Source organism: Phascolarctos cinereus, unplaced genomic scaffold (assembly GCF_003287225.1).
Source record: "Phascolarctos cinereus isolate Bilbo 61053 unplaced genomic scaffold, phaCin_HiC Scaffold_726;HRSCAF=1367, whole genome shotgun sequence".
NCBI lineage: Eukaryota > Metazoa > Chordata > Mammalia > Diprotodontia > Phascolarctidae > Phascolarctos > Phascolarctos cinereus.
This window is the reverse complement of record NW_027556098.1, coordinates 401,961,155-401,984,892: the sequence shown is the minus strand read 5'-3', so window position 1 is coordinate 401,984,892 and position 23,738 is coordinate 401,961,155. Positions and strand designations below refer to the sequence as shown.

Genomic DNA, 23,738 nt, shown 5'->3' with positions numbered 1-23,738 from the left:
AATAGTCTGTTTCTGTCTCCCCTTTCTCCCTCTAATTAATAATGACAACACACACAGGGGAAATAGAGTCTCAGAGTTCTGAGGCTGGCCTTAAAATGCCAGTATTTGCTGCAGTTAGGATACCCAAAGGAGACGTCAGACCTTGAAAACATCTGAAAAGCAGCCCCTGCTTTGGAGGGGCCCAGCAATTTGGTCTCCGTTAGTGAAGGCCTTTGGAATTGGCCTTGACAGGCAGATCTCTAATCTCTGCAGAGCACAGATAACAAGCTACAAGGCCATTTACAAAAAGAGAGCTGAGTCTGCCATGGATGACTGTGGGGAAGCTGGCTGGCATGCTAATGGGTCTGCATCCAGCCTGTCTTCTTGCCTCCTGCCTCTCTCCAGCAGCCAGATTTCCAACACCCTGCACTCTCAGTGGGAGGAAGGGGTCTTTATCTTCAGTAAGTATTTATTAAGCACCAACCAGGTGCATGTACTTGGCCCTGGAGACACAAAGACCTTTCCTCTCAAGAGCAATGGAGTCCTTTGGGTGGAAACAACACCCATACCATAGGGTCTTTACCTTTTCTGCATGCTGGACCCCTTTGGTGGGGTGAAACCTAAGGACCCTTCTTGGAATCATGACTGATTGCCTATTTATACTGTAATTAAAGGAAGTGCTAGTTTTGCCAGTAGGGTAATGAAGATAAAGATGTAATTGTTTTTTCCTGTGTAACTTCATTATCCCACTGAAATCTACCCATGGGGATCTGTGGACCCCCCAGTTAAGACTCCAAATCTATACTGCTAAGAAAATGAATACAAAATGTATGCTGCCTATAAGCCATGTAAATTATGTGGAGAAGAAGGGTCAGCAACAGGGGCCTTGTGGACAAAGGCACACCTGGGCTGAGACTTGAAGGCAGTTAGAGGAGGTGGGAAGGAGAGAGGGCATTCTCCCTATGGGGACAGCTTGGGCAAAGGCATGGAGACAAGGCCTCTATACCATCCTTTACACCCTCCTTAGTGTCGAGGGGCCGCTAGGTGGTGCAGTGGATAGAGTGCCAGGCCTGGAATTGGGAAGACCTGAGTTCAAATCCAGCCTCAGACTAGCTGTGTGACCCTAGTCAAGTCATTTAACCCTGTTGGCCTCAGTTGCTTCATCTGTAAAATGAGATGGAGGAGGAAATGGCAAACGAACTTGACAAGACCTAATTGGGGTCAGGAAGTGTCAGACACAACAGAAACAGCTAAACAACAATACTGTGGACATACATTGCACTAGTCAGGGCAGAAAAATGCCTACTCAGTAAATGAAAGCTCTTTAAATCCTTCAACAGATTAATTCACGTTAACAAACACGTTCAGGTGACTCCTCAGTACCAGGCATTAGGCTGGGTTCACCACAGATGTGAAAACAAAACCTCTCTAGTGCTTTTGCCTTGCCTGTATGCAAAGGACTGTACTAGAGCTCATGGAATCACAGGGTCATCAATGAAGGGACGGAAGAGGCCTTAGACACCGTCAAGCCCAATTCCCTTGCTTTACAGAGGAGAGAAACGAGGCCCAGAGAGCTTTAGCTAGTGTGTGCCTGAGGTTGAATCTGAACCTAAGGACTCCAGGACTGGTGCTCTGCCTACTGCTATACTCTGCCCCAGTGAGGTCATGGCTAGAGTATTATACCACATTGTTGGGAGGGTCACTGCTTAGCTGGAGGGAGGAGGACAGCCAGGATGATAGGGGAGAATATGCTGTGTTATGATTGGTTGAAGGAGCTGGGGAATGCTTAGCTCTGAGAATAGAAGATGAGAGGGGAGAGGAAGAGAAAGGAGGAAAAAGGAGAGAAAGAAGAGACAAGGAGAGGAGAGGAGAGGAGGGGAGGGGAGAAGAGGAGAGGGAAGAGGAGAGAGGAGAAGAGAGGAGAGGAGGGGAGAGGGCAGTCAGGGTGCTAATGGGCCATGAAATCATGACATATTAAGATTGGTTAGAGGACCTGGGAATGCTTACCTTTGAGGGCAGAAGAGGAGAGAGGAGAAAGAGGGGGAGGGAAAGGGAGAGGCAGAGAGGACAGGAGGAGGAGCAGAAGAGAAGAAAGCAACCAAGATGAAGAGGGGCCATGAAATCACGCCATATCAAGAAATGCCTAGCCTGGAGAAGAGGAAGTGGTGGTGGTGGTGTGAGAAGTGGGAAGAGATAACTGACTCCCATCTTTTCCAGGGCTGTGATGTGGAAGAAGAATCAGCCTTGTCCTTCTTTGTCCCAGAAGGCAGAACCAGGAATACTAGATGGAAGTTACAAAGAGGCGAATATAACCTTGACATCATGAAAAACCTTGTAATTAAATCTATCCCTAACATGGGATGGGTTGTGCCAGACGGCAGTGAGTTTCCCTCCTCCGGCAGTCTTCAAGCAAGAGCTGGAAGGGTTTATTTGACTTGATTGTTTTTCAGGGATGGGTTGTACTAGATGGCCCCTGAGGACCTTCTAGTGACAGCTTCAGTCCTTGTGGCTGGGGAAGGTTTTGTAGGAGAGATGACCATTGTTCTAGGACTTAAAAAATAACTGAGAAGATGCAGACAGGTGGGAGAGAAAAAGTGGGTTAGGCTGCAGAGGTAGGAAGATAGCAGCCATGTTGGGGAGCACGGAGAGTGGCCGGGACGGAAGGGAGGGCTCTCCTTCTAGAATCACAGAGTTTTCAAGGGAAGAGGGGTCTTAGCACTCCCTGAGCCGACCGCTTCCTTTGGGAGGAGAAGAAGAAGACATAGGAAAGGAGAAATACAAGGAGAGAAGGCTACTTTCAGCTGTTCTCTGCCTGGGTCAGAAACACATCTGGCATCCTATGCCCCATGCTGAGCACTGACCTTCAGGAAGGTCATTCACAAGCCGGAGGGGTCTCCAGCCTGGGGAGAACATGGAAATAATGCCACATTCTACGGGAGCTTCAAAACCACTAGAAAACAAAATAAGATGAAATGATAGTGTAAAGTGTCTGATAATTGCTTTCAGGCAGATAATGGCTCATCTAATGTTTGACAGGAAGCTGCTAATTGCCAGAGGAGGCTGAGCAAGCAGTCTAAGATCTTGTCTTTAGGGGGAAAAAAAGATTGGAAGACTTCTCTTTATAAATAAAACCATACCCAGGAGCCCCTTATAAGGCAACTAAAAGTGACTTTGCTACACTGGCTGGCAAGAGTGTGTTGGAGACAAGCTATTGTTAATTTTTTTCATGTGAACATTTATACCTCAAAAAACATCAAAGGTTATGAACCAGGGCTTTATTTATTGTTTCAATGATTGCTTAGACTTAAAGAAGAGATTGAGAAAATATTAACAATGCATGTAACTTAAAAGTGTATTGTGCACACATTTTTTACTCTGGAGAGGTGGTTGTTAAACATATATTAGTACATCACTAAAAACTGGCCAGAAGTACTACCCACAAAATGACAAAGGATGGAGGGTCTCACATCCAGCAGGTATGGAATTCAAAAACTGACTTTAATGGAAGTGTCTGAATGCAATCGCTGAACCACTGTCAGCAATATTTGAAAGACTGTGGAGAAAGAAAGAGGCACAGAAGGAAGAGAAAGGGTCAGATGTTGTCCTGATTTTCCAAAAAAGGGAAGAGAATGAAGTCTGGAAAGTACAGGCCAGTGCCTAGAAGGCTGTGATGTGACAAATACTTCTTAACTCTAGAGCAGAGGCTCCCAAACTTATTTGGCTTACTGCCCCCTTTAAAAAAAAATTACTCAGTGCCCCTCTGGAAATCTACTTTCTTTAACCCTTTAAGATTTTTTAAATTTGCATCATTTTGAAAAATACTATATATATATATATATATATAATACATATATATACACACACACACACACACACATATATATATATATATATATATATATACATATATATATATATATATATATAAAATGACACATCTTAAATTGAATAATTTATTGTAAATTTGTGGGGTTTTTCCTGTATTGAAATTCTGATGACACAATATTGTGTCATGTAACCATATAGTATTATATTGTAAACAAGTCGTTACATGCACATGTTCCTGCCAATGCATGCTGGACTTCCCTATAATGCATGACAGGCTCACCTGCCAACATTTGCTTGTTCAAACCTGTTGGCAGACTTGACCACTGATTGGTTACAACTTGCATTTTGTGTGTTTATTTGGAAAATAATGTAATCACTATGACTTTAATGCTGTTATACAACAGATTAAACATGTACAACTGTTTCAAAATTTTCTTCTCCTCTTCTTTCCTTATGCTCCCTTATTTTTATTCAACGCCCCGCAATTGCAACTATCACGCTCCTGGATCATTCCAGCACCCTACAGGGGGAGGTATTGCCCACTTTGGGAACCTATGCCTAGAGGTTAAAACTAGGAAGGAAAGGCGAACGCTTAGAGTGAAGTAACAGGGTAGAGGCAGAGCCAATTGAAACCCAAGAGAAGGGAAAGGACAGAAAAAAAGAGAAGCCACCAACTGAGATGAACAACATCATTGGGCCATGACAGAGCTGGCGAGGAGGAGTAGTTAGCCAGAATTTGGGTGGGGGGGGGGAAGGGAGGGGAGAATAGGAGAGGGGTCTAAGACCTGGAGATAGAAAAACAGCAATGACAGCCCAGGCGACCTGTGAGATCTGCTCCAGTACATATTAAAATGCAAGGGACTGGCATTCTCAGGACTCATGTCCCTGGTGCCTGGAATATAGTAAGTGTTTTTCTAATTTGTTAATTGATTGATTCACTAATTAATTCACTCACATAGCTGCCATCTTGATGCAGGGCTTCATCCCCAAGCCCCCAGACTATTACAGGAGACTCCTACTTGGTCCTCCTGCTTCCACTTCTCCCCTCTCTCTAAGTTATCACCACATATAGCTACTTAAACACACACACACACACACACATACATGTAGGATATATACATATACATATATTTAGAGAACAAATCTGAGCACATCACTGTCGTACTCAAGAATCTTCAAAGATTCCCTCTCATCTCCAGGGAAAAATACAAGCTCATCAGTCTGACATTTAAAGCCCTTCGAAGTCTGGCTCCAGCTGAGATTTTCAAATTTATTTCATGCCCTCTTCACACACTCTTGCTTTTAGCCAAAGTGCTCCCTATCTTGTTCCTCTGTGCTCTTTCAAAGGCTGCCCTCACCTCCAATCCTGGAATGCATTGGCTCCCCATGTCTTTCTTTTGGAAGCCTACTTCAAGGCTCAGCTTAGATGCTCGCCGTTTTCAGAAGCATTTCCTGATCTGTGCATGAGTTGGATTTTGGCTTCCCCTCCCCCTACCATGCCACAGGCACACACCTGGTAGAAAGGAAGCCTAGTGTGGGCAGGGACTGTTTAGTTTTGTCTTTGGATCCTCAGTGCCTTATACAGTAGGAACTTAATAAAAATCTACTGACCTGAATCTAAAATTCTCACAGTAGTGTTTCCTAAGGGGATTGACGAGGATAGACAGCTACTACCACTATCCCTATGGCCATCGATACAGAACTCCAAGGCTTTCAAAGCACCTTACATACTTATCCCATTTGATCTTACAATCTCCCTTTGAGGGAGGTGTTATTATTCTCCCCTTTTTACAGATGAGGAAATTGAAGTCCATAAAGGTTAAGTGATTTACCTAAAGTCACCCAGCTAGCAAATGTCTGTGGCAGAATTTGAATTCCAAACTTCCTGACTCCAATGCCAAAATTTAATCCCTACCATACCACACTCCTTTACATAAAAGAAAATTGCAGAAATGAACTGGGATGTCCAGCCTACAGAAAGGACTTTGTGAGGAGAGGGGCCTGACAGCTGCCTTTGAGTGTCTGAAAGACATTTATGTTGAACTATATTAGCCTTGTTTGTTTGGTCGCAGAAGGCATAATCAACAGCAAAGCAGAGCATTTCAGAGAGGGAGATTTGGAGTTGATAGAAAGAAAAAACAGAGTAGATGGGGACGCCTCAGGAAGCAGTGAGTTCCCCATCCCTGGGGATCTTCAAGTGGCAGTTAGGTGGCCACTTTTGGGAAGCGTTGTAGAGGGGATTTCTGTTTACATACAGGTTGCTCTAGAATCTTCTAAGGTCTCTTCCCAATCCTAAGGTTCTGTGGTACTATGAGATTTAGTTTGGGACCAGATTGTGGAGAGCTAGGATCAAGGAAAAATTAAACAAAACAAACTCTTCCCTGTAGGTGAACAATTCTCAAAATTACTGTTCTCAGGATTACTTCATACTCTTAAAAATTATGGAGAATCTCTCCCCTAGAAGCCCCAAAAGATTTTATATGTATAGATTTGGGTCAGAAGACCCAACTCAAGAAGTGGACTCAAATCCTACTTCTGTGACCTTGAGCATGTCACTTAACTTCCCTGGGCCTCAGTTTCCCTATCTGTAAAATGAAGGCATTGGATTCAGTGGCCTCTGAAGTCCCTTTCTCTGTTGAGACCTATTATCCCTTATAATGAAGAATATAAACAAACACCTAAACTAGTACTGCAAAATGAACCAACACTGAGGTCCCTTCCAACTCTGAGATATGAATATTCTCCAAAGGAGAATGGTGGAGACACCAGCTTCTTGGTATGACACTAAGGCAAGATGGAGACTGAAGATGGAAACAGACCTAATGAACAAAGCAATCTTCCCATGTCTAGATGACCATGGATCTACCTTCCACAGCTAAATCCCATGATTCAAAAAAGGTTCCTGGAACATAGTAAGTGCTTAATAAATGCTTGCTGACTTGACTGTCCTATGGGAATAATGAGGATAGGATCTGGACCCCAAAAAGGAAAAACCCTGGACTTTCCCACATGGACAAATCTCTGGCGTTCACCTGAGGCTACAATCCCACCATGACCTTTCATTGTGGCTATGCCCTATCTCCCAATTCTCCATTAACTTTAACCTAGCCTAGCCCTCCATTATCTTACCTCCCTGGGGCCCCTGGCCACTTCCCACCCTTAATCCTAGCTAGGCTCCATTCTCCTTTGGCCACATGGTCCAGGTTCCTGGCATTCTATTACCTCACAATCCCCTGAAGACTGCTTGGCCACTCCTAGATCCTTCCCACAGTCTTTCTGTATACAAAGTCCATCTTGTCTGCATTAAGGTGATCAGATTCTTAAAATCTAGCCAATAGCTCACTAATGTTCAGAGTCCTTAAGATTCTGACCAATATGGTGGATGATCACTAATGTTCAGAGTCATTAAGAGTCTGGCCAATATGGCGGATGTTCTAATAAGCCATATCTTTGGCTGAAAGAAGGCTTGGGTTGAATTCTTTTGGTCAGGACAAGTGTGTTGTGATTTTGTGGTCCCAGCACCCCTAAACCCTTTAACTTCAACAAGAAGTCAAAGCATCATCTACTTTTGGAAGAGTGTTAACATATTGTGTTGACTATGAGTATATGATGAAATAATTATAATTAAATGAAAGACATCATTGGTTTAAAGTCAGAAATGTCAGCAGACATAATATATTACAAACTTTTATAGTTAGAAAGACCCCAGCATAAAGCCTGGAATTTAACCTCAAAGGATCAACCAAATTTAAGCATCAATTGAGGCTTCTTGGACCTTCTGGTGATAAAGGACTTGGTCAAATTCAAACCCAGTTCTTATGATTCCAAATCTACTGATCCTTCCACTATCCCAGGCTGCCTCTAAGAAATGGTACTCAACAGTTCTAGACATGTTTTATTTCTTCAAAATTTTTTTTTACAATGTTTTATTTCTTGTTTATTTTTTGAAACCACACAATGCAAAAATTGAAATAGAATGGTAGAATTAGAGTTAGAAAGTTCTGGGTTTTGATGAAATGGAGTGAGAACCAGTTACAAAATAGAATTGGTTTGTTGCAGTCTAGGGGTGCTAGGAACCCCAAAATGCAAGTGTACATGGGGGTCTGCCTCAAAAGAATTTGACCACTTAAGCCTTCTTTCAGTCCAAGTAGTTTATTAAGACACCCATTGGGTAGGTAAGATTCCTGGTGAGTCTGTGCTTAATGGGGTTGAGAATGAAACTTTTATACAGAGAAAGGGAAAATGGGCCAGTGAAAAGATCTTGATGGGATTAAGGAGTGGCAAGTAGCCAGAGAATAAAGCACTGGGTCTGTAAGGGTGGGGAGAAAGGCACAAAGAAAGGACAGTTGAAAGTATTATACTGGGATGGTGTGGAATGGATACCTCAGGTGAATGCCTGGGATCTGGGCTGCTGAAATTTGTCGGAAAGTTTAAGGACCCTTTCTAGAGGTTCAGGTCCCAAAGCCGATCAGGTTAGGTGTGGGAATGGAGAGAACCAATCGGATTCTAGCTCATGAACACTGACTCCATCTTGTTCTGCCACATGTATTATCTTCCATCTTGTTTTTTTCTGCAAATCATCTGTGAAAATCTAGATGGTATAAGCCATCTATTGTTTCATAAACGTCAGCGGATACAATTAGTCAGCAGCTCTTGATTCTGGGAAAAGAAAGACCCTGAAACCTACTTGCCCCACTCCTCACTCAACTGAAACTCATTCTTCTCTCTTCCCAGATTGGAAAGCCCCTCATCTTTCCTCCAATAGAAATCAGATTACCTACTTTTGTATCCTGGTTTATATCTTGTTAATTGCTTTCTCTTAATTAATTGGTCTTATTTGATTAGTTGTTTTTAATACATAAAAATCTGTCTCATTTTATATTCAGGGTCTATGGACTGACTGGGGAGTCTATTGACCTGTTTATTTAGTCTGTTTTTTTTTTAAATCTGGCTTCAGACCCTTGCTAGTGGTGTGGTCTTGGACAAGTCACTTAACTTCTGTATTCCTCAGCTTTTTTCTCTGTCAGATAGCAGCATGGCTTTACAGGCCACATGTTACAAAAATCAAAAGAAGTATAGCAGGAATGAGATGAGAAGGAAACTTTCAGATATGTCCAAAGGGGAGTGCTAAAATGTGTAAATAGTTAATTAAATGCAAAAGAATTTCAGCAGGGTGGAAGGCCCCCATAAAGGATTGGGGAAATAGGGATAACAGCTGGGTGCTGGTATCTTGGGTGGTGATTCTAAGATGCAGAGGGGAGAAGACAGCCTTCGGGACCTGGTGATGGCAGCAGGGAGAGAAGGAGAAGAAATGCCAAGCTCCTCATGTAAGACACCGAGCCAGTTTGGCCAGGAGCAAAAGCGAAAGCCCGGGAAGGTGGAATGAAGAGGAGATCTCTCTGAACAGCAGGATACAACCAGACTGTACAGTGCTGCTCATTTTCATAATCTCATTTGTTTCTCCTGTGAAGCTGCTGTCATAACATTTGCTCTACAAAAGACAATATTTTCAAGAGAATAAAATTCAGCTGTACAGCCTGTGTAAGATGTTTTCCAATCAGCCCAGCAGGTGAGCTCTTCTGTATTTTGGGCATGTGGATTTAATAAGTAGACTCAGAAGTGATGAGGAGACACTCAAGGCAATTTAAACACATGTATTAAGCACCTATTATATACAAGGCACAGTTCCAGGTGCAGGGGAGACAAAGCAAAAAAAGGGAAAAAAATCCTTGCTCTCAAGAGGCTTATATTCTATGGGGGGGGGGGAAACAATTTAATATGCAAAACATGGAAGTATGGAGCCAAAACCTATCTTCAGACTTCATTCTACTTAGACCTTGAATGGCCCAGAGGAGAGATGGAGAGTTTGAAAATAAAGGAAATAATCTTCTAGGGAGTGGAGTCAAGTAAATTAATTGGTCAAAGGGGAGAGAGCCTGCCATCTTGGGCCAAGAGATGAAAGGCTTCAGAGCTGAGAACCAGAGGAAACAGAGCAAAGGAGGAGCCTGCTGATTTCAGGGTGAGAGTTCTGACTATTATAAAGCCATGAGATTTGCAGAGGGGCAGACGATCCTGACAGCTAAGTCAGTTGTACAGCCAAATGTAAGGGGACTGCTGTGTCCTAATATGTCAACTGTAAGGCTGCAGAGCCTCCAAGAGAATACTAAAATACCAAAGAAAGAGGGGTCCAAGCGAACTTGGTACCAAATTCAGGTTTATTATGTTTTGTTAGATTAATTGGGTTGTTTGGGGGAGTTTACTCACAAGACCCAGTCCTTGGCAGTGGGAGAACAGAACTATGGGATGGATCCCCACAGCAACCCTAGGCCAGGTCAGGTATTATGTAGAAATATAACAAAGGAGGCATAGTTCCAGAGATGGCCTGGGGTCATCTGCAAGTGTTCCCATGGGATGGTGGGAGCTTCTTATGCTGTTTACTTAAGGTAGTTTACATTCTCTGTGACACCTGAGGTTACATTCCTAAGCTCTGGTCTACCTCCGGACAACTCTCTAAAAAAAAAAAATCATTGCAGGACCTTCACCAAAGTTTCAGCTGAGCTGGAAGCCAGAGACTGGAGGTGATGGTGAGTATGACACAGGCCCTTGGCCTCAAATAGATGCTTGAGCATGAGGTCATCAGAGAGGGTCTTACTGAAAGCATGCCACTTCAAAGATACAAGGGCCAACTGAAGGTCAGTGCATTGTGGACATTTGCAAATGACCATTTTTCAGGGTTTTTTTTTTTGACATGACTAATATAGAACTTTTTTTATTTTTAATTTTTTTTTTGCTTTTTGGTGAGGCAATCAGGGTTAAGTGACTTGCCCAGGGTCACACAGTTAGTAAGTGTCAAATGTCTGAGGCTGGATTTGAACTTAGGTCCTCCTGACTCTAAGGCCAGAGCTCTATCAACTGCACCACCTAGCTGCCCCCATTTTTCAGGGTTTTGAAGGAAAGAAATGGTGGAAAAATTATTAATCAAAGAACAGTTTGTGCATAATATGACTATTGCGCTCTAGAAAATTATGTCTAGGGGCAGCAAGATGGCGCAGTGGATAGAACACTGGCCCTGGATTCAGGAGGACCTGAGTTCAAATCTGGACTCAGACACACAACACTTACTAGCTGTGTGACTCTGGGCAAGTCACTTAACCCCATTGCCTAGCTCAAGAAAATTAAGTCTAGAAATGACGATTTGGAGTTTCTCAACTTAAGCTGTTGTTGTTTGTCCTTTGTTCTTAAAGAGGACCATGATATCAAGAAGGTGATGCCATGACTTACAAGTGAAGTGGATTTAAGTGAGGCAGGGCTGTGCAAGGTCACCAGCCTCACTCTCTCCTCCAGAGCCATCTAGGTCCAGTGGTGAGATACAGATCAGAATGACTGGAGATGGCCCCAACTTAGGTTAGAGGTGACAGGTCAGTACTCACAATGAGAGTCCTGATTTGAGGGGTAAGAAACCATATCAGGAAGGGGTGAAGGTGGGGGAGAGAAATATCAGAGATCAGAAGAGGAGATATGAAAGCCTTCAAGAGTGAGATGGGAACAGCAGAGGCAGAAGAAGATCAGAGTGTCTCCTGACGCTCCAAAGGAGCAGAGCAGAGGATGCTTAGAGGAGAGGAACAGCTCCTTAGGGCGAGGCCCCGAAGAGAAGATGACTGAAATCAGGTGAGTTCTGTAGTTGCTGCTGAAAGCCCATTGGAGGAGAGCTTTGGAGTTGCTTGGAGACAAGAGAACCCTGGTGGGACAAGAGTGGCTGGGATAAGCTGGATTGCTCTTTCACACCGTCTACAATTTGAGAGCTGAATAAGGTCAGACAAGACCTCCAGTGGCTCTGGGAGGACAGACAGCACCTTAGCTGCTGGGAGCTCACAGAAGAAAGCAGAATCCAGATCTGAGGAGTTTTGCAATTCTCTGACTTGAGGGAATTATTTGTTATCAAAATAACTTAATATTCTTCAGAGCTTTGCCAAGGCACAGGTGTGGAAAACTACAAACCCCAGAAGCAGAGCGGCTATTTCACTGAAAGAGTATAAGGTTGCTGTTTATTGAAAGAAACTAACACTACTTCTAAGCCCTAAGAGTAGCTGCTTTGTCCAGCAGGACAGTGGGAACACAGAGGATGAACAGGTTAGGCATGGTTCAGACAATTCCCCAAAGGGCCCATAGACATTCAGGCCTGTAGTAAATAGAGGCATGAATTGCTTGCAGGCACATGGGTTTCTCTCTTCGTGGACTTCACTGTTGTTTCTGTGTGCACCCAACGACACCATGTATATAGGTAGGAAAGCGTGGGCCAGGCTTGTGGGTGGACTGAACCATTTGGGAACCATTTACAAGAGAGATGTTAAGTGGAATTTTATTCCCATGGAAATAGAACCCAAAGCATCAGCACCTTAGGGATAGGGTCCAGACCTCCCAGATGAGGACCCTCAGTATGGTGCCCACTCTGCCATTTATAGACTTCTAAAGCTGCCTAGAGAGCTGAGAGGTTAGCTTGCCCAGGGTAAGTCAGAGGCAGAATTTGAACCCAGGTCTTCCTGGTTCCATGACTGACTCAAGTCATGCTATAACTTAATATATTAATCAACAATAATACTGAACTCATTGATGGAGAGTGGGTATGAATAGACTGCAGTGTTACTGATAATGACTGATGTGCAAGATGGGGCATGAAAATAGCACTTGGGAAATAAGGAAGTGACCATCAATGGTCAAGGGCCCAAGGGCTACACTGGAACCCATGGAACCATTCATGACCTTGAGTAATCCCTCCAGCTCACTGGGTGTGTCTTCTCTGGGGAATTTATGGGAGGGCCATAGCTAAGTAGCTAAGTGTCTATGGCAGCTAGGTAGCAGAGCAGATAAAGTGTTTGAGTTGAAGTCAGGAAGTCCTGAATTCAAATCTTGGCATAGATACGTATTAGCTATGTGACCTTGGCCCAAACTCAGTTTCCTCATCTGTAAAATGGAAGATGATAATAGTGCTGTCCTCACAGGACCATTGTGAGGATCAAACTAGATTGTTCAGCAAACCTACAGACCTATATGAATGCTATTGTTAAGTGTTCCAGAGGATGAGAAAGCATGGATGGGTTATGGTTTGTACCCATGGAGGCAGCATTCACATCCTTAGAGATTTGGAAGTGGAAAAGAATTCAGCAGTCACCTATCCAACTCCTATATTTCCTAGATGAGGAAACTGAGACAGAGAGAGAATTGAGTTACCCAAGGTCACACAGATTTGCCATCCATTGAAAACACTGAAAGAAATGATGTATATACTTCCCAGATTTGCTGTGATAAAGTCACATTAGAACCCATGAAATGCTTCACGGAGTACTGTCCCCTTGTATCTAGCCCTTATCAGACTGAATCTATTATGTATAGCTCTGGGTGCTGCATTTTAGATGATGATGATGATTATGATTAATCATTATTATGAATAATAAATAATTCTGGGCAGCTTGATGGCGAAATGGATAGAGTGCTGGGCCTGAAATCAAGAAGACCTGAGTTCAAATCTGGCCTCAGATGCTTATTAGCTATGTGATCCTGGGCAAGTCACATCACCCTGTTTGCCTCAGTTTCCTCACCTGTAAAATGAGCTGGAGAAGAAAATGGCAAACCACACTAATATCTTTGCCCAGAAAACCCCAAAAGAGGTCACAGAGAGTCAGATATGACTGAAAACAACTGAACAACAGCAAAGGAATAGTAATGGTATTACTCAGCATCAGGGGAAGGTCATCTGGCCCAGCCCCTTCACTTTATAGCTCATAGGATAACTGGATCAGAGAGGCCAAAACGGACCCAAGAACTTATCTACCCCTTCATTGTACAGATGAGAGTAATTACTGAAGCTCAGAATCTTGCCCGAGGTCACACAGGCAGTGAGAGGATAGCTTGGATTCACATCTAGTCTCTGACTTGAAACCCAGATCTCTTCCATTCCCACCAGGGAGAAAGCTCTTTGGCCACACTCTGAATCCTTTGATCAGCCAGCCCTTCATGTGCTCGGGGCAGGTGTCATTAAGAGATCAGAGACAGGAAATGGATTCAGCTTTCAGAAATACTGCACCCTGGACTCTGGCAAATATGGTAAATGCCAGCCAAGGCATCAGCACATTAAGAAGTAATCATAAGAAAAATTGAGAACTCTGACCAATGTGATGATAGATCTTAAGTCCAGAGGATTGAAGATGAAATAGCACTCATCTCCTGCCAGAGAGGTGATAAGCTTCAAATACTGGACATTTTCATGCATGGCCAAATGGGGGAATTTGTTTTGCTGACCTAGGGATGAATGTTTATGATGGGAGTTTAATTATTATTTCTTGTTGTTGTTTAATTGGAGTACTGGAAATAGGAAAGGGAGATTATAAATGCATGTGAAAATAAATTTGTTTTTTAAGACCTAATAATATTCATCCCAGGAATGCATGGTAAGTTCATTTAGAGAGCTTGCAATATGCTCCTTAGACACAAGACAGCGCAAAAATATTAGTCAGGAAATATATGATTGGGAACATGCGACCTGATTGTTGAATGACAAGCCTAGCCTCTTTCTAACTTCTTGCTTACTGAGCCCGGAAGGTAAAGGGTAAAGCAGAGAAATGTCAAAGTCTTGTGTGCTTGCATTCATAGGGGTGTGTGTGTGTGTGTGTGTGTCTGTGTGTGTGTGTGTCTGTGTGCATGTGTTGGTTTGAAGAACAGTTTGCTCCATTCTGGGATTTCATCCTCTATCCCAACAAGAGGGGATGAATTTTATTTTGTGCTCAGTTTCCATCATTTAAAAAAAAGGAGTGTTCAAAAGTAAGAGATGCAGAAGGTCCTAATTCTTCTTACAACATTACTAATGTGAAAATAGGTTCAATATGAATGTATATGGAGAGCCTATACCTGATCGCACACCTTCTTAGGGTGGGTGGGAAGGGTGAAAATTTGGAACTCAAAATTTTATGGGAGTGAATGTTGAAAACTAGAAATAAATAAATAAACAAACAAACAGATAAATGAATGAATGAATGAATGAATACATAAATGAATAGATAGATAAATACAAAAAATAATAATCAGAAAAAAGTAGGAGATAGCTATCCTAGCTGTACTAGAGGCATCTCTTGTGGAATCCTGGGTCCCAGCTGGCTTTTGGGAGGGTGGAAGAGGGGTTGGGAAGTGAACAACTGGGAACAACTGGGAATGGTGAACACAGGGAAGCTTTACCATCCCTGGGCTTTCTTTGCATCACACTCTCGCCCTCTGCTGGTTAGTCTTATAGCTGCACACTCATAATAAGGAAATGGATTTATGGATCTGAAACAGATCCTATTTTTTACAGATGTAAAGATAAAAGGGAACCCTCTGTAATGTCTCTCACAAGTGGTCTTCTAGAGGTAACCCATTCCAATTTTTGACAGCCTTAATTGTTAGGAAGTTTTTCTTTCTTTCTATTAGATTTATTTTCAATTAATAAGCATTTATTTTCTCTTTTTCACACCTCCTTCCCCTTCCCCTGAAAACAAAATTAGGAAAAACAATATCTTTGCAACAAATATGCAGAGTTGAGTAAAACAAATCCCCACATTGGCCATGTCCAAAATAGTATGTTCAATTCTACATCTTGAGCGTTAAGAAGTTTCCCTTGACCTCAAGCCTAGATCTTCCTCAAAACACTGCTTCTGATTCTGCCCTATGGGGCCAGGCAAACCAAGTCAAACCATTCCTCTATATGATAATCCTTCAAATACTTGAACACCATGATCATGGCTCCCCTTAATCTTTCCTTCTCCAGGCCAAATGTGCCCAATTCCTCTGATGGACCCTTACATGACATGGATTTTTTATCATGCTGGGTGTCTCCTTTGGACACTTTCCAGATTACTAATGTTCTTCCTCAAGCGTGACCCTCAGAATCACAGTTGAGGTCCAACCAGGGTAGAGCAAATGGGATTATTGCATCCTTCCTCCAGAAAGCCTTGTCCCTCTCAAGGCAGCCCTTCATCACCCAATGGGTAGATGATCCATTCCACTACTGTCTCATACTGGACTTGCCTTCCACAATGGTGCAGCGGAAAGAAGGAGCCCTAAGTCTAGACGTCTGAGGAACTAGATTCAGTCCACCTATGATGCTTACTTGGACAAGTCACTTAATCTCATTTGTCATCATGGATGTGTGGCATGATGGAAAGATGGACACACTTGGAGTCCAAAGACCTGGGTTTGAATCCTGGCTCTGATATCAACTAGAATGACCCTAGACAAACCATCTAACTTCTCTGAGCCTCAGTTTCCTCATCTGTAGAATAAGAGGGCTTGGAGAGATGCTCTTTCAGGGCCCTTGCAGCTCTAAGCCTGGGATCTCATCTTCCTCCAAACATACCTGAGGCAATGATGGCGAGAGAGAGGTAGGCAATGGCCTCTTTGGTGTACGTGTCCCCCTGCTTATTCTTCAGGATTGTCACAGCCCTCGAGTGGCAGTGGTTTTGCAGCAGCTTCCGGTCCTCTTCCCTGAAGATCTCCATGATTAGCTGGAGGCAGGAGGTGTCCCCAATCTGGATAACTTTCTTTATCAGCTGAGCAAGGTAGGGAAGCAAAGGGAGAGTTATCCTCAAAGGAATAGGTTGGGGAGCCTGATACACAATCTTCTATAGCTCCCTATTTCTTACTGCAGAAAATCTCATTTGTCATCCAAGGTCCTCTAGGCTGGTCTCCTCCCACCAACCCCAATCTCTACATTGCACAGGATACCAGCTGGAGATTGATGGGGTGGGAAATTATGATGGATATGTTGCAGCCCTCACTCAAATGAAACATTTAAGCAAAGGCTAAATGAACATTTTTTTTGAGGGGGGCATGTGTTTGATGCAGGAATTCTTGTCCATGTCTGGGTTAGCCAAGATGGATCAAAGGACCATAGATCTACATCCAGAAGGACCCTCAGAGGCCAAGTGGTCCAAACCCTTCCCCATTTTATATATGGGTAAACTAAGCCCTAGGGAAGTTAAGGGACTCGACTAAAGTCACATGGATAGCATAACAGGAGCATAAAACTAGAATTGGAAGGAACCTGAGAAGTCCTCTAGCCCAACCTTGCCCTACTTTACAGAGAAGGAAACTGAGGCCTAGAGCAGCCAAGGGACTTACTTGAAGACATCCAGACTGCATTAAGTAGCAGAGACAGTATTTGAACCCTGGTCTTCAGACTTCAGAACCAGTGACTTCTCCCTTCCAACTTTGATTGAGCTAAGTGGCTCAGCAGTTAGAAGCACCAGGCCTGGAGTCAGGAAGACCCAAGTCCATATCGGGCCTCACACATGTATTATGTCACCCATATTAGGTTGAAAGTGATGGATTCGCTGCACCTCATAATTGGCAAAAGACATTTACTAGCTGCGGAGCCCTGGCTAAGTCACTTAACCTCTGCTTGCCTCATTTTCCTCATCTCTAAAATGGAGATAATAATAGTACCTACCTCCCAGAGTTGTTGTGAGGATGGAGTGAGATAATATTTGGGATGCACCTAGCCCATAGGAGGAACTTAATAAATCTTTCCTTCCTTCCTTGCTACTCAGCTTCCTCTCTATCCTACTCCCATTTTCCCTTCCCTACATGGACCCAACTAGAACTATGGAAAGTATGTTTCCAAAATGAAAACTTACAGAACCAAAAAAATTCCAGTTTACAAAATGGTTTTGTCTCAGGATTCCTGAACAGCCATTTCCTCCAGAATGACTAAATTCACTAATATCTGATTGACATGCAGCTTTTCAGGCATCTTGAGACTTGAGTTCTAATCTTGACTCTGGTGGAAGTCTAATGTGTGACCTTGGATGAATCACATAACCTCCTTGGACCTCAGGTTTCTGTTCTCTATGGTTGGAGCTAAGGGTGGGGCTCCAGGTAGGACTAGACTTCCCCTAAGCATGGCCAACTCTGAGTCTAACTGCGTGGTCCTAAAGCTTCCCATTGTCTCCATAAAGAGGCATACCTGGACACAACTTCTGGTCCTAATGTCAGCCTCAAGCTGTAGGCTGGAAACCTGGGGGAAGAGGATTCCTCTCCTCTGATGGATTCTCAAATGGATTCCCTTCATTTCATCCACATAGGACCATCCCTTCCCATCTTTAGAGAAAGCTCAGGTGCAGGATCCTCTAAGGCTTCCAACCCTCAATTCAGGAGGTCAGAAACTTCTGGTAGCATCAGGAGATTTAGATAATGATGATAACAATGATGATTAACAACAATAATGATAACACCAATAATAATAATAATAACAGCTAGCACTTATATATCAGTTTGAGGTTTGCAGAATACTTTAATACATTAATTATCTCATTTTATCCACACAAACAGCCATTTTGAAGTTGAGGAAAATGAGGCAGAAAGAGGTTCTGTGACTAGTCTAGGGTCTCACAGCTAATAAGTATTACAGGCTAGATTTGAACTCAGGTCTTTCTGACTCCAAATCTGGCACTCTGCTCAGTGCGCCACCTTGAGGCCGAGACTAAGTTAGTGGCAGGAATAGTCACTGGTTTGATTTAGCCCACCAGCCAGGTTTCCTGAATCATGTTCCAGGTTCTTTATCCCTCATCATTCTGCTATCCTAAAATTGTGCTTTCTGGGACAAGGGGCATAGTTTGTGAGCCAGAGTGGGATCTGGGAATATGGGCACCATAGCTCATATTGAGTGATTCTCCAAGTGTCGTCCACAGACCCTAAGACTCAGGTCAATATTATTTTTTATGATAATACTAAAACATTTGCCTATTAAAATGCTCCTCTCTTTTCTAATCGTATATCTGTATTAATCAGGATTGTCATCATGTACTTTAACCAAAACAACATATCACAACAGATGGGATACAGAAGCAGATAGCAGAATCCAGTTGTCTTTTATTAAGACAGATGTCAAAAGGATTTACAAGAAGGTAGAAAACAATGACCCTCTTTGCCCTCTATTTTTTTTTGGGAGAAAGTATAACTACTTTTCATAAATACATATTATTTATGTTAACATGTTTATCACTGTTACGTGAAATAAATTAGTAAATAAATATTTTAAAACTATCCATTTTAATTCCAAATATAGTAAATATCAATAGATAGAAAGTTCATGATCAAAAGCTCTTTTAGGTCCTCAATAATCTTTAATAACATAAAGGGGTGCTGATTTGCAAAGACATGTTAAACAATGACACTTCTCACTAATTATTTTTTGTTTTAGAAAATATAGTTATTTTCCACAAAATATATTATTCATGTTAACATGTTTATTATTGTTATTTTAAATCATTTAGTAAATAATTTTTTAGCTATTAGTTTTAATTTTGACTAGAATAAATATTGATAGATATTACTCATATAAACAAAGCTCTTTGGGAATCTTCAATAATTTTTAAGAGTGTAAAGGGTTCTGAGACCAACAAGCCTGAGAATCACTGGTCTAGTAGGAAGAGTCCCAAAGCGATGGACAACAGGAATTGGTGCATCTTTTTTTTTTTTTGGTAAGGCAACCAGGGTTAAGTGACTTGCCCAAGGTCACACAGCTAGTAAGTGTCAAGTGTCTGAGGCTGGATTTGAACTCAGGTCCTCCTGTTTCCAAGGCCACTGTGCCACCTAGCTGCCTCAAAATTGGTGCATCTTTGTAGAAGGGATATGATACCATACTGTGCATAAAATCAGTCCAGTATCTTTGCCAAGAAAACCCCAAATGGGGTCATGAAGAATGGAACACAACTGAAAAACAGTTAAACACACAAAAAACCACAGAACGTTTGTGCCCTGGGACACTTTTCTCCAGCATCTGTTCAGTTCTGGGCACCACACTGTAAGAAGGACATTGAAATTTGGGAGAGGATTCAGAGGAGGGAAATCAGGATAACGAAGGGCCTGGAGTCCACGGACATTCAGTCTGGGGAGGTTTAGACTGAAGAAAAGCCTTGGGGGAGGGGGTGGTGGCTGGGAGCTATCTTGGAGCATCTGAAGGGCTGTCAGGTGTAGAAATGATTAGCCTAGCTCTGCTTGGCCCCAGAGGATAAGCCAGGATCCACAGGTTTGTAGAAGCTGGCAAAGATACCAGTTTAAGTCAGAGCCTCCCCAAAGTGGAAAGGGCAGCATGGAGGAGGCAGCTGGGTTCCCCTTTCTCGGAGGTCTTGGACAAAAGAAGGTGCAGTATTCTTGGAGATGTTGGAAGTAGATTCTAAGTCAGGTATGGGTTGGGCTAGATGGATTCTGAGGCCCTTCCAGCTCTGAGGTTTGGTGAGGACAGTTTTGCCAGGCTTGCATTGGCTCCCTGGGTAGAATGTAAGCCCCTTGAGGGCAAGGATGTGTCTCTTTTATCTTCAAGTCCCTAACACTTAGCAGAGTGTGAGCAATAGGCTCTTAGTAAAAGATTGTCAATCCACTAATTAAATGTGAATTTACATACTTTTCAAAAACAAACAACTCCTAATGAAAATTAGCTGTTTTCTGTTCTTTTTCCTTTTTTTTTCTTTTTTTTTTTTAGGCAATTGGTATTAAGCGACTTGTCTAGGATCACACAGTTAGTGTCAAGTGTTTGGTCTGAGGCCGGATTTGAACTCAGGTTCTCCTAATTTCAGGGCCGGTGCTCTATCCACTGCACCACCTAGCGGCCCCTGTTTTCTGTTCTTTTTGTGGTTGCTGCTGTAGTCCTTGTCTATGTAACTGCATTCTTGGCATTTGCTCGTTTTTGTTAAATTTACAATAGAACAAAAAAGAAAGAGAGCAGATGAGGCCTCGGGGACACTTTTTTTTTCTGCCATGTTTGATCCTGAGTCCTCCCCAGCTCTGTCAATGAAGCCAAGCACTACTACCATGCTGCCTCTGGAGAAATGGATCACAGGTAATTATAGCTAATAACAATAATAACTAGTATTCATGTAGTGCTTTAAAGATTACATAGCACTTTATGATTTACAAATACTATGGCATTTTGTCCTCACAACAACTCTAGGGGACAGAAGCTGTTATTATTCTTATTTTACAGGTGAGGAAACTGAGGCAGATGAAGGTGAAGTGACTTGGCCAGGGTTACACAGCTAGTAAATGTCTGAGGCCAAATATGAACTCAGGCTTTCCTGATTCCAGGCCCAGTGTTTGTATACACACACACACACACACACACACACACACACACACACAGATGCATATATGCAGTACAGTGTATATGTATATGTGCACACATGTGTATGTATTTATGGTATGGGGATATACAATGCATGTGTATGTACGCATGTGATGTACATGCACACATTTATATACACAAATGCATGTATATATACACATATTTGTGTGCATGTGTATATATACACATCTATGTATATAGCTATACATCTATCTCTCTATATATACATATACATACATACACACATACATGCATGCATACATACACAGATACTGGGGCCCTGAGTCAGTAAAGACCTAAATTCAAATCTGACCTTAGACACTTACTAACTGTGTGACACTTATTTCTGTCTGTCTGTCTGTCTATCTATCTATCCATCTATCTATCTATCTATCTATCTATCTATCTATCTATCTATCTATCTATCTATCCATCCATCCATCTCTCCAACTATCTATCTATCTATCTATCTATCTATCTATCTATCTATCTATCTATCTATCTATCTATCTATCTGCCTATCTGTCTGCCTATCTACCTACCTATCTATCTATCTATCTATCTATCTATCTATCTATCTATCTATCTATCTATCTATCTAAACACACACAAATATGTACATGCATATATAAATTATATACATATATAAATATATTCACACATATGTTATATATGTAGACCATATAGACATCCTATATACATTTGGGGGATAGTTTGGGGCAGATGGAACAGGGAAAAATAACTTAAACAATGTAAGTCCCGTTGTGGGACCTTCTCTGTGCTGGTAAGACCTGAATATGCCCTCTGCTGGTTAATTGAATTCCTGCACCCAGCCTTTCACCTGGACTGTGGCCACCATCAGCAAACCTTTCTAGCTGATGGATCACACACTTTAGAGCTAAAAGGGACCTTAGGGTGGACCTCGTCCAGTCCCCTCATTTTACCAAGGAGAAAACTGAGGCCCAGGGGTGTTCAGAGTCCTTACACCAGGTCACAGGGTTGGAATCTGTACCAGGGATAAAGTAGGCTGTACATTTTGGGGACATGCCAAAGAAGACCAGAGCTCAATGGCTTTTGGTCTCTGGAGGGCCTGGCCTAAGACACGAGAGATGATTCAATGACCCTGGCTCAAAGTTTGACTCTTTCCTAGTCGAGTTACTATATGGGCTTTCACCCCATGCCTCCATCTTCCCCCTCTGAAGATGATGTTGGATACAAAGAACACTGAATTTTAAACCAGAATCAGTCAGTGAACTAACATTTATTAAGTGCTTGCTGTATGCCAGGCACTGTGGTAAGTTCTGAAGACATAAAGAAAGACAAAAACAGTCCTCGCCTAGAACTCACAGTCTAACAGGGGAGACAAACTGTAAACATCTAAGTACCTAAAAGATAAAGGTGGAGTAGACAGAAGGTGATCAGAGAGGGGAGGCACCAGTGGATAGGACCAAGACAGTCCTTCTGGGAGAGGTGGTGCCTTGAAGGAGGTCAAGGAAGCTAGGAGGTGGAGGGGAGGAGGCAGAGCATTCTAGGCATGGGAAAAGGCACAGAGACTGATACCTCTGAGGTCCCTTCTACCCCTGAAGCTATGGCCCTGTGATCCCTTGACTCCAAATCCAGGGCTATTTCCCCTGACCCTCCCTCCTCCCTAAATACCAAAGCTAGAAGAAATTCATCTAGTCCCATTTTACTGATGGGAAAACTGAGGCACATGTAGATGCTCAGCCTCTTCTATGTGAACCTTGCTATCTGATTTCTCTTACTCCTGATGCCCTATTTCCTTACGCCTTTTCCCCCCTCTACCTTACCAGGTTGGCATCATAGAAAAAGCCTTTCCGTAGCTGCAGCAGGGCCAGGCGGGCCAGGATGGGGGCCGTGTGGGGGCTCTTGGAGAGTGCCACCAAGAGGGTCTTGTGGGCGTCTTCGATACGGCCCATTTGGTAGAGGGCATCCGCACTCAGAAGCCTGGATATCTCATCACTTGCATCCAGCTCCATCAGCAGGGCTGCCAGCTGATGAACCCCACAGGCATCCCTTGGAAAAGGGGAATGAGAAGTCTAGGTCAGCTGCAGATGGGCCGGGACATCCATCTTGGGCTCCCTACTCACCAGTGAGGCTCCTCTGCTCTCCTCCCCACCCCCCTCCTGCCTGACGATGGCCTCCTCTGGCACATACTGATTGGGTGACCCTAGGAAAGTCATTTAACCTCTATAGTTAATAAATATTTATATGCTTAAGTATTTATTTATATATTTAAACTATAGGCAAGTCTCTAAATCTTTAGGCTATAGATGACATGCTAATCTTCATGAGAGAGAGAGAGAGAGAGAGAGAGAGAGAGAGAGAGAGAGAGAGAGAGACAGAGAGAGACAGAGAGAGACAGAGAGAGACAGAGAGAGACAGAGAGAGACAGAGAGACAGAGAGACAGAGAGCGAGACAGAGACAGAGCCAGAGACAGAGAGAGAGAGAGGGAGAGAAAGAAACAGAGAGACAGAGACAGAGAGATAGAGAGACAGAGAGAGAGACAGAGAGATAGAGAGAGAGAGACAGAGAGAGAGAGAGAGAGAGAGAGAGAGAGAGAGAGAGAGAGAGAGAGAGAGAGAAAGAGAGAGAGAGAGAGAGAGAGAGAGAGAGTATGTTGGAGCTCCCTAACCCAATGAAACCACAGGTCTGTACTTTTTGAAGAGAAAGTTTGCCTTACAATACTATTAAAGCAGAATGAGAAAATGATAGCTGGTTATTTTTTTAAATGAGATTTACAAGTTGCAAATCACTTTGTCTCCA

The 23,738-nt window shown here is 42.8% G+C and overlaps 1 protein-coding gene across 1 annotated transcript in view; it reads right to left on the bottom strand.

The window, feature by feature from the left end:
- TTC34 (tetratricopeptide repeat domain 34) overlaps window positions 1-23,738 on the bottom strand; it is a 62,595-nt gene that overhangs the window by 34,025 nt on the left and 4,832 nt on the right. Inside the window, exons 3-4 of the mRNA XM_020975651.2 lie at window positions 22,762-22,987; window positions 16,190-16,382 (exon numbers count right to left, since the gene is read on the bottom strand). Of these exons, the coding sequence (XP_020831310.1) occupies window positions 16,190-16,382; window positions 22,762-22,987 (419 nt within the window). The remainder of the gene's footprint in view (window positions 1-16,189; window positions 16,383-22,761; window positions 22,988-23,738) is intronic.